The sequence below is a fragment of the Sturnira hondurensis genome, unplaced genomic scaffold, assembly GCF_014824575.4.
Source record: "Sturnira hondurensis isolate 20B ecotype Veracruz unplaced genomic scaffold, ASM1482457v3 Scaffold0017046, whole genome shotgun sequence".
NCBI lineage: Eukaryota > Metazoa > Chordata > Mammalia > Chiroptera > Phyllostomidae > Sturnira > Sturnira hondurensis.
This window is the reverse complement of record NW_028089677.1, coordinates 11,656-25,154: the sequence shown is the minus strand read 5'-3', so window position 1 is coordinate 25,154 and position 13,499 is coordinate 11,656. Positions and strand designations below refer to the sequence as shown.

The 13,499-nt window shown below is 53.1% G+C and overlaps 2 protein-coding genes across 2 annotated transcripts; both read right to left on the bottom strand.

Moving 5' to 3' along the window:
- Nucleotides 1-1,404: 1,404 nt before the first annotated feature.
- S100A8 (S100 calcium binding protein A8) lies at nucleotides 1,405-2,494 on the bottom strand. The gene is made up of 3 exons (XM_037067054.1): nucleotides 2,399-2,494; nucleotides 1,768-1,930; nucleotides 1,405-1,614 (listed from the first exon to the last, which is right to left on the bottom strand). The coding sequence occupies exons 2-3, from the start codon at nucleotides 1,906-1,908 to the stop codon at nucleotides 1,477-1,479; spliced, it is 279 nt and encodes a 92-aa protein (XP_036922949.1). The 5' UTR covers nucleotides 1,909-1,930; nucleotides 2,399-2,494; the 3' UTR covers nucleotides 1,405-1,476.
- Nucleotides 2,495-8,435: 5,941 nt separating this feature from the next.
- On the bottom strand, nucleotides 8,436-11,005 carry LOC119001618 (protein S100-A15A-like). Its single transcript, XM_037067033.1, has 2 exons — nucleotides 10,743-11,005; nucleotides 8,436-8,788 (listed from the first exon to the last, which is right to left on the bottom strand). The coding sequence occupies exons 1-2, from the start codon at nucleotides 10,890-10,892 to the stop codon at nucleotides 8,612-8,614; spliced, it is 327 nt and encodes a 108-aa protein (XP_036922928.1). The 5' UTR covers nucleotides 10,893-11,005; the 3' UTR covers nucleotides 8,436-8,611.
- Nucleotides 11,006-13,499: the final 2,494 nt, after the last annotated feature.

Here is a 13,499-nt window from a genome sequence, read left to right as displayed (position 1 = left end):
AAGGGGTCTTTGGACCCCCTTGACAATCTGACGAAAGCCACAGAGGAATGTGCTTACGTGCCCCCCCAATGGTGCATTCACTTCAGTTCCATTTAGAGATGTATAATAGACCCAAGTTAAAAACCCTGGTTTAGAGATTCTGGTGACAGCTTCCTACCCCCTTCTCCATCACCATCACTACTGCCTCACTGCACAAGTGGGGACAACAGAAAATTTCCCCAGGCACAGCAAGAAACTCTTTCTGGGGACTGGATTCTGAACTTCCCATTTACCGGGCCCTTTAATATTTCTTTGATTGACAGAACACTCACCCACAGGGCAACATTTGAGTAATCTGTTCTTCAAGTTGAGTTTTATTAATGTATTGGCCTATCTGCCCAATTTTTTATTATTTGATTGACTTGGGAGCTTGGGAGTTGAGAGAGAAGGAAAGCTTCCAAAATCTGGAGGTGGGAACTATTCGTGTTAGTTACCAGGGGATTCTAAACATCCACCTGAGGTCACACCACACACAGGGTCAGTCTCTGTCTCCGTCTCGCTTTCTCTCTCACACACACACACAAACACACATGCACGTGCGCACATGCAGTTATCTCCTGAAGGGTTCCTAAGAGTCTCATGTAAGACATTTAGCTGTAAATTAAAATTNATTTCCCCAGGCACAGCAAGAAACTCTTTCTGGGGACTGGATTCTGAACTTCCCATTTACCGGGCCCTTTAATATTTCTTTGATTGACAGAACACTCACCCACAGGGCAACATTTGAGTAATCTGTTCTTCAAGTTGAGTTTTATTAATGTATTGGCCTATCTGCCCAATTTTTTATTATTTGATTGACTTGGGAGCTTGGGAGTTGAGAGAGAAGGAAAGCTTCCAAAATCTGGAGGTGGGAACTATTCGTGTTAGTTACCGGGGAATTCTAAACATCCACCTGAGGTCACACCACACACAGGGTCAGTCTCTGTCTCCGTCTCGCTTTCTCTCTCTCACACACACACAAACACACATGCACGTGCGCGCATGCAGTTATCTCCCGAAGGGTTCCTAAGAGTCTCATGTAAGACATTTAGCTGGAAATTAAAATTTAGTTTAGAGGACAGTAGTGTTTCTTATATCACCCTGTTTTATATCATCTGCTTGGACGATCATCAGCTACAGTGTCACGAACTTTTTAGAATCCTTAAGTCCGAGAACCAGTGACCCAGGGCTGGGGCTAAAAGAGACTCAAACAGTGGAGGGGATGCAGAGAGGAACCCAGACAAGTGTAAGCACCGAATGTTCCTGAGCACAGGGAGGGCCGGACAGCAGAGGTCGGGTGTTTCCCGGTGGGTTTTCCAACACTCCCCCCACCCCACCCCCCAGGAACCTCATTCCACAAGAGAAAAGCAAGAGACCAAGAGAGACTTGAGGTATCAATTACTTTATTATCCTTCAAGGACAATTCCAGGGGCCCAGCACCAGCGCCCAACAGCCATGCTACTTGTGGCCTTCCTTATGGCTTTCTTTATGGGCCAGCACACCCATCTTGACCACCAGTATGAGGAACTCCTCGAAGTTGATGGCTTTGTCGCTATTGATATCCAACTCTCTGAACCAGGAGTCCGCACTCTTTTTCTGTCAGGATCGAGGAGAGAGAAGCAAAGTGTAAACATCTCAGTGAAAGCTAAAGAATGGACATTTATTTACCTGGGGCAGCAGAGGGACCAGTGGCCCTGGGGCATCATCAGAGCGAGGCAGAGAACCAGACCACACCCAGCCCATCCTCACCTTCATATACTGAGGACACTCAGCCTCCAGCAACTTCTTGAAGTCATTCCTGTAGAGGGCGTGGGCGTTCCCTTGTGCCAGGGAGTACTTGTGGTAGACAGTAACGAAGTTGGTCAGGGCGCTCTCCAGCTCAGTCAGCATGGTGCTCAAGGATACGCTTCACCTGGAAGCGAGAGCACAGGGGTGGGGGTGGTGCCTCTGCCCACAGCTGAGTGAAGACTAAGGGGACACTCAGAAGGTTCAAAACCCAAGTCATGGCTTCGTCCTGACCTGCACCATCCAGTAACTCAGCACCGAGGATGGCTGGAGCTATGATGCGAAGGCGTCAGCTGATACGGAGAGCAACGTGGGAGACGGTAGGTGCACACACACGTAGTGTCTGCCCCCTTCCTCCGTGCCCTCACCCTCTGCCCAAGAAGGGCCCAGCTTAGGAAATGAACGTGCCCTCGCCCACAAGCGCTGCAGGACTGGCTCCTTCTTTGTCCTGTCTCACTTTCCTCCCCCAGGAGGTTCCGTCTCCATCCAGACCTCCCTGAGCTCTCTCTCCCCGCTCTCAGAGAAGGCTGTTGAGCTCCCCAGCCCTCCCCTGGGGAAGCCCAAAGTGTGAGGCGACCAGGGCAGTCCTACTTACCAGGTCTTCCAGAAACCTTGTTGACAGAGTTGACAGAACGGACAGAATACGCAGGCTGAGTGGTAGCTCCCTTTTATAGCAACTGGGCTTGGCCAGCCGCCAGGGCTTGGCAGCTGCTCCCTCCCAGGGTTGCCACAGCCTCTGGTTTCCTAACCAGGTGAATGGGGCAATCACAGCAGAATGAACATCTCTGATGTGGGAAGGGGAGGAGGAAGAGGAAGGCCTTTCCCCAGCAGTAGTGCCCAACAGGAAGTAGCCATACAGGCCATGGTAATGGCTCCTTCTCTGGGCTGCTGGCTTCCTCCAACCTGGTGACCATGACACTGCCTGCTGAGTCCCCACTGTTCAGTTGCTGATCTCATACATAGTGGCCTGTCTGTGGGTCTCTAAATGGAACTGAAGTGAATGCACCATTGGGGGGGCACGTAAGCACATTCCTCTGTGGCTTTCGTCAGATTGTCAAGGGGGTCCAAAGACCCCTTAAAGATTAAGGACGCCTGTGCTGCTGCTGGATTTTAGTGACGGAAGGTGCAGTGTTTCCACTATTGTCGTTGTATGGGCAGTTGGACTTTGCAGAGACACCTTGCTAAGGGCCAGTTTTTCTCCTGCTGTCTATACCACGCCTCTTGCCCCCTCTTCCTGCACTGTGAAGCTGGGGGTGCAGTGTGCCTGGGAGACAAGCTGGCTGGGGGTCCCTCTGTGTGGGGGAGGCACTGAGCCTCTGCATAAGCACTCCAGGGACCCCTCAGCCCCTCTGAGATGACTGTGTGCCTCTGACCCCAAGAGCCTATGCTGAAGGGGACTCCACTCTGTGGGGGTGGGATGGGGTGAGGTACTTTGGAGAAACCAGAAATGCTTCCTGCCCAAGCAGAGAAGAGGAGGTGGCCAACTCCCCAGGATTTCAGGAGGAACAAACTGCTCCCTAACCCAACAAAATGCCACTCAGATTAACTGGCTTTCAGTGCTGACAATTTGTGGTGCATTCCTCCATTTCTCGTGCTGCAAAGCACTTCACACCCTTATAATCTGATTAGAGCCTCAGAACAAGGTTGTCAGGATGGTTGTAGGGACCCACCTAGCACTGCTGAGGAAGCTGAGAGCAAAAAGGTGACACAGTTCACCCAGTGTTTCCCAGTACAGACAGATGTGTCAGCGGCCAGACTGGATCCTGGGGCTTCCGGCTCCAGAGACTAATCTGACAAAAACATGCTGGGGAAACCCCTCTCCTCTCTCCTTCCTTCTCGAACTCATCAAGTGTTTACCTAATGCTTCTCCGGGGCCTAGACTGTCATCGCCCTCCCGGGCGGGGCGGGGGGGGGGGGCAGGGATAGATGGGATTAGCCTTTCTTCAGGATTCCACAGCCTTTCGGGTTTCACTGTGTCAGTAACTTAATAGCTGTGTAACCTTGGGCATTATTACTTACCCCCTCTGTGTCTTAGTTACCTCAGTCACTAAGTGGAGATTAAAAATAGAGTTTATCTTCTAGGAGACCATAACGGGAGGAAATATTTACAAATCATGTATGTCTGAGAGAAGGTAACATCCAGAATAGCTAAAGGACATCTACCACTTAACAACAACAAAAAACAAACAACCCAAATAGAAAACGGGGGAAGGATCTGAATAGCTACTTCTCCAAAGAAGACATGCAAAACCAGATAGGCACATAAAAAAAAGATGCTCCACCTCACCACTCACCACAGCACCTCAGACTCACTGGGACATAAACTACTATCAACATAAACTGAGAATAACAAGCATTGGGGAGGGTGTGGAGAAACTGGAACCCTTGTGCAGTGACAGTGGGCATGTAAAATGGTGCAGTCACCACGGAGGTTCCTCAACAAGTTAAAAACAGAGTCCCTGCGAGATCCAGCAATCCCACTTCTGGGGACACATCCGAAACAATTGGACTGAAAGGAGGGTTTCAGCAGAACCTGCACGCCCACGCTTGGGTCAGCGTCACTCACAGCAGTTGGAACATGGACGCAGCTCACAAGGTCCATCCACAGATGGACAGATAATAAAATATGATATATGCACATATATATGAGTGAAATGGAATATTATTCAGCCTTTAAAAGGGAAGGGAATTCTGCCCTGGTCAGGTGGCTCGGTTGGCTGGAGTGTCATCCCCTACACCAAAAAGTTTCCAGTTTTATCCCCAGTCAGGGAACGTGCAGGAGGCAACTGATAGCTGTTTCTCTCTCTCTCTCTCTCTCTCTCAAAAATCAATTCCTTAGGGGCGAGGAATTAAAAAAAAGAAAAGGAAGGGAAAGCTGACCCATGCTACAACATACATGAATTTTGAAGATATTCTGCCAAGTGAAATGCGTGGAACAAATACTCTGTGATTTCAGTTATGTGACCTACTAGGTGTAGCCAAAGTCACAGACAGAAAACAGAATGGTAGACGCCAGGGCTGGGGGGCTGGGGGGCAGCGGGGAAGCTGTGGTTTCCTGAGTGTGGAGTTTCAGTTCTGGTGAGGGAATGTACTTACAACTGAACTGTACACTTAAAAGTGGTCAAGATACTCAATTTTATGTTCTGTGCATTTTGCCACAATTAAAAATAAGGAGCTTATTGAATATCAATTACATCTCAACAAAGCTGTTTTTAAAATAAAAATAAAATTAAAAAGTTAAAGGTTTCCACCTAAAAATAAATAATGTTGTAAAGATTAATAATAGATGCAAAATATTTATGATTTGTATACTTTTCTTAATATGTATGACATTTTAGTAAAAAGTTTACACAAAATACTGTGGCAAGTGCTTAGAGTGTTGTGGAGCACTGTGTGAGGGCGCACCAGCACCACCTGGGCAAGGGCGCACCCGGCGCCCAATGGGACCGCGAACCCTCGGGGACCCAGACTGAGCCATCCCCCTCTGCCCACCCCGGACCCAGCATGGTGCCTGGCACACACACCAACAGCAACAATGATCAATAATAAGAACAAATAACAGCAAAATCATAGCTAGTGTTTATTGGGCTTTTACAATGTGCCGCTTGGTGTTGTAAGTGCTTTACTTACACCAACCCATCGAATTCTCCCACTAATCCCATGAAGGCTGTACTACTACTATTTCCATTTTACAGATGAGGAAGCCGAGGCCCACAGAGAGACACAACATTCAGTACACCAAATGATTTAGGTGATTTATGACTTGTTGTGACATCATCCCTTTCCTGCTCCTGCCTGGAATGTCCCTGATCCAGCGCAGACACCATCTGCTGGCCGCCCCTGTCCATCCCGGAGCCTCCTTCTCCACCCTTACAGACACCGAGTCAATTCTTTTATCCTTCGTGCTGCCCACATCCCTGTGCATCACAGCATGTGCCCTGCTGTACTGGGAGTCATCTGCTTGTTGCCTGTCTTTCCCTTGAGACCAGAAACCATATCACAACCTCAGGGCCTGGTACCTACGAGGTGTTCAGTTACCACCTCCCGGGGGTATAAATGAATGCGAAGCTGAACACTTGATCCACCCTACGCCGTGCAGAAATTCCCTTTGTCACACCCCAGTCACCTTAAGCCGTTTTTGGAACAAGACAAGATGTAGATCCACCAACCAAATGTAGCCGAACCTGGCAGGAGGCTCGTCAACCTCTTCACAGGAAGGTGTGACTGTTTCTGGCATATACGCCACATTTTCAACCTGGGATCGAGAACTTAGTGCATACCTGTTACTCACCGGGTCCCCTGGTGTAACACCACCTTACTCAAGTCGCACATTATATTTTCAAAGTGTTTTTGCACCCACTAACTCATTCGAAACCCGGTAAAATGGGTATTACAGGTACAATTATCCCTATGTGACAGATGAGGAAACTGAGGCACAGAGAGTTACTCAGGCTCCCTCCTATGGGCATGTGTTCTGCTCTGGTTTGGTGCTGAGGTGACAAAAAGTAGACGTTAGAACCAACAAGCTGGCTTTTATGAGCCTCTGCTTGGGATTTGCTCACCAGCCCAAGATGGAGCTCACGCTGACCTCTCAGAGTGTGGTGACTAGGAGGCTGGTGGAGGCCATCCTTTCCAGACCCTGACCTTCCGGACACGCCTTTCTTGAAGCCACCCTCTGAGAACGGTCCCTGTGGAGACCGTCGTCATCCGGAAATCGAGGAAAATAGTCTCCAGACCTGATGAGGGAGACCCAAGGCAGACGTGAGCCCTGGCCTCCTTCCAGGGTCAGTGCTCGTCTCGGGTGCCTGCTGACCAGCGAGGCCAGAAACTGCTCCCCCCAGGGGCGCTGCTCCTGACAGGCAGCCTTGGGAGGGGCAGGGAGAGCAGGAGCCAGGCTGAGCCACCCGGGCGAGAAAGGGTGTTGGGGCTTGGGTAAGCACGCTGGGGGAAAGGCAGGGCCTGTCGTCAGACTGCGGGACGTGGGGCAACCTGGGGGAGCAGAACCTGGGCCTGTTTACAGGAAAGAGCTCCATCCTGTCTGTGTCCCAACAGACCCGAGGGGGCTGGCCTCACCTGACGAAATCAGGACAGTGCAGGTAGGGCAGTGAAGAAATCTCCCCAGGAAGGGGCAGGAGGGAGGAGAGGAGGACTGGGCTGAGCTGCCCCCTTAGCCTGTGAAATCCACCTCGGTTCAGGTGAGAAAGGCAGGAAGAATCCACCCCCAGGCCCAGGGAAGAACAGCTTGGGCCTCTGGACTCACGGAAGAAGCCCACAAGGACTCCAGTCAGGTTTCTGTGTTCTGTCCTCCAACATGGCTGACCTCCAACTGTGTGCTAGCACAGGGCCCTATGGGAAGATGCCCAAGTGACAAGTGGCCCCTGGCTCGGTGGAGGACACAGACAGAAAGCCCACCGCAATGCAGCAGGACATGCACCTCCACGGGATAGTTCAGGCCCCAGGGAACCCAGGAAGGCCAAGAGGGAGATGGGTGAGGGCCCCGCTGAGCCCCGGAAGATAAGCCATGTCAGACCAGCACGTGCGGAAGGGTCATCGGTGGGACTCGCCTAGAGAGTGGCAGGGAGAAACCCGCTCCAGAGCCTGACTGATCAGAGAGAAAGGCCCCGCTCAGCCCACAGGGCACTGCTGCCCTCAGTGGCACACAGACCCAGGGCAGGGGGCAGGGAGCCAAGCCAATTCCCTTAAATGAACCCCGAGTCATGTGTACGGGGGAGCAATGAAGACGATCGCCCATCATTCTTTTAAAACTCATCGTTGCCACCACAGTGAGCTCAGGACACAGGCTCCCAGAGGGTTCTCAGAGAACCCACTGAGACGAGCCCCAGCAGGGCCTGAGGCAGAGGAGGCCCTCCCAGAGAGATTCTGCCTTGGAGTCCTGGACCCTCGGGGAGACAGAAACAGACAACGCAGAGACAGGGCAGGGGCAGGTCTGCGCTGGGAGGGGTCCGAGGCCCCGGGAGGACTTGGATCAGTGAGTCACAAGTAGCCCTGAGCTGGAGAGACACCCACATGTATCATCATTTTTTATTAGTAAAACCAGACGCAACCCTTTTTCTCCAGGAAGACTTCCTTGATTGACAGTCACCCCGGTTGCATTCAGTGCTCTTCCCTGTAACAGGCTGGATTGCTGGCTTTGCCCCTTGTCCCCATCTCTGACTCAGCACAAAACCCACCTGGCAACCTGCACTTCCACGCAGGCCCACCACCCCTGCTCTATTACCAGCCTCATCTTCCCGCCCGTTCCGGCCCCTTCCCAGGCTGCCCTGCCTTTAGCTACACTGATCCCTGGGGCCTCATCCAGAGTCAGGACACCTTCCAAACCAGGGCCCCTGTCAGGCGTGCCGCTCCCTCCTGTCCTGTCCCATCACGTGTGTGCAGTGACTGAGTGATCAAAACATCACGTGTCAGAGGGTCAGGCCCCCAACAGAAGAGACTCCTCCCTCTCAGACTGAGGGAGGCTGAGAGCAGGGGCTGTTCACCCCTCAGACAGGGGCCCCTGGAGACAGGGGCTGTGTCTCCCACCCAAAATAGATGATCCCCTACCTGGGGGACCCAAACCGCCCCTCACGGACCCATCCCTGATGCCCTAACCATGAACGAAGCGACACCAGAAACTGCTGCGAGGTTGCTTTATTCTCTTCCCTCCCAGGTGTCCTTCCCACAGACATGCACATGCGTGTGCACACACATCGGGAACACACAGACACACATGGCCCAGCTCCACTCCACTGCCCACTGCTGGGTCCGCGGCTCTCAGGCAGGCCCCTGTGGGGAGGCTGCCCTGCTCTGTCTAGTAGAGGCCATGCTGGGTGCAGTAGTGGGCACACAGCTGCCGGTGGTACTGCAGGTGGTAGTCCCTCAGCAGCCTGCCCAGGATGTACAGAAACTCCTCAAAGCAGATCTGGTTGTCCTTGTCCTTGTCCGCCGCCCGGAACAGCTCAGTGATGAAGCACGGCTCCTTCCGGCCCTGGGGAGTGGGCAGGGGGTCAGCCAACACCCAGGCACTCGGCCAGAGCAGCTGGCCAGGCTCCCCACCTCCCACTGGTGAAGGACCGGGGCAGGGGACCTGTGTGGGGCCCTGCCTGCCAGGTGCTTGCAGGAAACAGCTTCTCACTCACTCAGGGACCAGAACACCACGTGCTGCAGAATCAGGCAGAAGAGGCACAGGGGTGCTAGGCACCCGGACCTGGGCTGCACGGGGCAGAGAGGAGGTGCAGACCGGGCACTGCGTGCTGGCTGACCATCCACAGTGGCCGAGCAGGGCTGAGCGCCTGGCCCTCTGCTGGTGGCATTTAAGTCTGTCTCCCCTGCTGAACTACAAGGTCCCCTGTAGGGACAGCCCCACGGAGCGCCGCCCCCCAACCCCGCACACCCTCCTGTCTGCCCCTCTAGCACCACTGCAGGGCCAGCACCTGCGGTGTCAGGTTTCTGCAGGGTGTGCCCCTGCCCCACAACTGCTCCTGACGATCGGCCTGTGTCCGAGGGAAGTGCAGAACGAGAGAAAAGACTGTGCCCTGGTCCCTGGAACTACCCGGGTGCCTCAGAGCAGGTGGCCCTGGGGGCTGTGGACTGGGGATGGCGAAGGAAAGGACAGGAGCATTTGAGGTGGATGGGACGGTAGGAAGTCGGGAGTAAAGATGCAGCAAAGAGACAGAAAAGGAGAAGATGAGGTGGGAGCCCTGGGCAGGGGCAGTGAAGCAGGTTTCAGCAGGCTTGGGCTGGTGGCCCAGCACCCAGTGAGCAGCCCTCAGAGAGGGGGGTGGGGTTGTTGAATCTGTAAAGGGGGGAGGGGCTGGCAGGTTGGCACCTTCTGTCTCTCCCCACCACTCCCCACCAGCTACGCCACAGATTCTGCCTCCTCCACAAGCTGGCTGACCTGAGAACATGGAGGCTCCCTGCCAAGGGCAGGCTCTCCCAGGCTCTCCGCACTCAGCCCGCCCGGCCCTGGCTGCTGTCTTTTTACCCTGTGCCCAGTGTCTGTCACTGAGGGCCCCACTCCCAGGTGAGTGGCAGAGCTTGACAGTCCTTACACAGCCTACGATGTAGGCAAATAGCCCTAGAAAAGGTCCCCCTCGAAACAGGGGACTCCCTCAAAACATAGTGCTCTGTGGCCGCATGGCTGCACTCTAGTAAACCCAGGACAAGACCCTCCCCTCTGATGTCTCTCAAAGGTAGGCCAGGGGAGACGTGCAGGGACCCTAAGACTGCTTCTCCTGGAGTGCAGTAGCCTCGAGGCAGGGCCACTGGAGTCCTCTGGGGACCCCCAGGGCACGGTACTGGAACAGACACTCCAGCTGGCCTTGAAGTCCCCAGGGAGCCCAGTAATCACACGGCTGGGCTTGAAGGCAGAGAGGACTCTCAGGCCTGAGCTGGGTGTCGGAGCAGCCTAGACTGGGGCTGGGCCCCCAGGCTGGGCTGAGACTAGCTCAGGGACAAGAGGGAAAGGGGGGAGCCACACTCCCTATCCGCCCACACCTACTCCCTCCTGGCTTCCCTTTAACCCAACTATCCTCCCAAAACTCGGGGGTTTGGGGGGTGAGGTGGGGCTTGTGCGAGACCCAGGGAAAGGGGCTGCATTCAAAGGGCAGGTCCAGCGGGATGAGAAACTGAAAGGCCTATGGGCAGAGGGGAAGTTTAGGGCCTGTTCTCCTGGGAGGCGAACAAGCAGAGGAACAAACAGCTTTGGGTTTAGGATGGACTTTCAGGGATTAGCAACATTTGGGCCGGAGTGGGGCCAGGCAGCAAGGTCCTGGAGATAAAGCCAGCAGGGCCCGCCTCCCTGTGACCGCAGACCCTGCCCTCGGCATTCCCCCACCCCGAAGTCCAGATCCTCCAGGAAGATGGCTCCCTGCACCAAACCCTCACTTCAGCCCCACAACCAGCCCTCTCCCGCGCCCCCACCGGATCCCAGGCCCACACACCAGGCTCTCCATGAAGCGGGGCACATTGTCCATGAGCAGGGCCCTCAGCTCCTCCAGGGACAGGGTCTCCACATCACCCTCCCGGGCCGCATACTGGTGGTAGCTGTGGATGATTTGGAAGAGGGATTCCTCTAGTGCTGTGTCCCTCATGGCAGCTGAGCCCTCCTGACGGCAGGGCGACTGGGGCCAACTCTGGAGGTGTGGGGGCAGAGCAGCTGGGCGCAGCGGAGAACCTGGGAGAAGAGGCAGCACCTCCTGTGGTCCAGCTCCCGGCAGGGGCCCTTCCTCCGAGAATCTCCTGCCTTTTCCTTCCTGCCCACCTCATCTCAGGGCCCCTCCCTGCCCACCCTCACTGCCTCCAATTACGGCAGCCACTGCCATGACTCCTCACAGGTTCCTCATCAACACAGCTAAGCTTTAATTGCATTCCTGAGATGGCATCGCTTGGCACATGCTTCCTCAGATTAACTCAGCCAGTCTCAGGGACCCACCTTCCCTCAGAGCCTGATCTGAAGCATCTCGGATCCACACGGGGTCCCGAGGTCGTCCAGCTCCTGCCTCGGGGCCCATCCTCCTGGCTCCAGTGCTTGGGTGGGGTCAGACACACAACTTCCGTACCCCTTCCTTGGATGTCCTCCCTCAGTGAGTGAACCCCCAAACTCCAAGGCCATGAGGCATGTATTCATCTGACAAGCATTTCTGGAGGACCTACAGTGCGCCAGGGCTCTCTAGGCAATATGAGTAAGACACACGGCCAGCTCACAGGGTGGGGATGAGTGGAGGGGACAGTCTCACACGGTGAACACTACTAACTTAGGGGCGCAAACAGGGTACCCTGGGCACACAGGAAGGAACACCTTCTGCCCGGAGAGTTGAGGAAGACTTCAACTCTTCAAGAGTTGAGGAGGTAGCATTTTAGGTGGGACTTAAAGGAAAGATTTTGTTGCAAAGAGGATCACAGAGGACCAGCACTCCTGACAGAGGGACCAGCATGGCCCGAGGCTTGGTGGTACGGAGCAGGGCGGCCTGCTAGGGGGGAGGCGTCCACAGGGCTCAGGAGGAGCAGTTAGGAGAAGCAGGGCTGGAGAGGGTGGGGACGAATGCACAGGACCCTGTATGCAAACTGGGGAGGCGACTTTCTCCTGTGCACAGGATTTTCAGTGGTTTGGGTGATGGGTGGGAGGTGAGAGACAAGTGGTAGGGACAAGGAAACAGTTGACAGCAATGTGGAAACGCCCCTTACTCTAAAAGAGGAGAGGTGTGTGGACTTGGCCTTTGAGTGGCAGGTGAACTGGCGTCCCCAAGTCAAGGTTTCTGTCAGCCAATCCCTTCCGCCTCCTGCCCGGCATCTGCCCTGGGAGGGGTCACGGGACTGGTGAGCAAATATCCCACAAGGGGGCGCCAAAGGACAAGTAATTGCACCAGAAGTTCGGTCTCCCCATTCCCGAAAGTTAGCGAGAAATAGGCAAATACTTTAGCCAAACTCTTCCCGTTTTACAAGATGAGCCTTTATCTACCCAATATAATGATTTCCTCCGCAAATAAGTGGCTCATCTATACAATAAAATTTTTTAATGGCTCAAGTTTCTAAAAAGTAAAACAATTGGACTCTGCTAACCTAGAGTCACAGAGAATTTATTGAATACCTTAGACTCAGCCATCATTTACCTCTGAATTTACCTCAAGCATGTGGTAAAGCACCAATAAATCTGGTTTTTAAAAAAGCAATAAACAGGTAAATGTTTACCACAGCAATATCTATACCCAAATAACAACAACAACAAAAAAAAAACCTTGAAACTACATAATTAAGGAATTTGGTGTGCCAGCGTGGCCTCAGACAATTGCTACGTAACTTGTCACTCAAAAATGCCATTTTGACACAGAGCTTGTTGGTCATATTGCATCCTCCTCACCTGCCTTTTGTTCATTCTGGGACAAAGACAGCTCCACACACACACTGTCCCCATACACGGGGGGACCTCCTTCCACAACTATGTCGTAATGACACTTTTCATTAACACTACGCTGTGCATGTCTGCTCACATACTAAATCAATGCTTTCCTGCTTTTTTAAAAGATTTTATTTATTTACATTTAGAGAGAGGGGGAGGGAGAGAGAAAAAGAGGGAGCGAAACATCAATGTGTGGTTGCCTCTCACACACCCCCCCACTGAGGAGCTGGCCAGAACCCCAGGCATGTGCCCCGACTGGGAATTGAACCCGGGACCCTTTGGCTAACAGGCCTGTGCTCAATCCACTGAGCCACACCAGACAGGGTTTGCCTGATTTTTAATGAGTGCGGAGTGATCATTTGTTTGCATGTATCAAAATACATTTTATTAATCCACTACTAGTAGCCATTTAAATTCCTTTAGGATCATACGGTTCACGGTCAACTCTTTAATACTGACACTTCTTCCAGATTTAGCCGTGTGTGCTGTGTGCTGGGGGCAAAAAAGACAGAAATGAGTGGACACCACCTCCACCGCCCATGAGACACCGCGCACTGCCAACCCCCGTCCCCCAGCTAACTGAAGCTCCAGCACCTCCCACAAACACGGGAGAGTGTGCTGGAACTGGAGAGTGGTTGTGATGTGATGTGACGGTTGTGAAAAATGGTGAACGTACTTAATGCTGCTGGAATGCACACTTTGAAAATGCATCGTTAAATAAAATGTATTTATTGCATTTAAATTAATTTTATTTTTATTAACTGTTTATGAGATGTTATCTAAAATACATTTTAGTTTAACT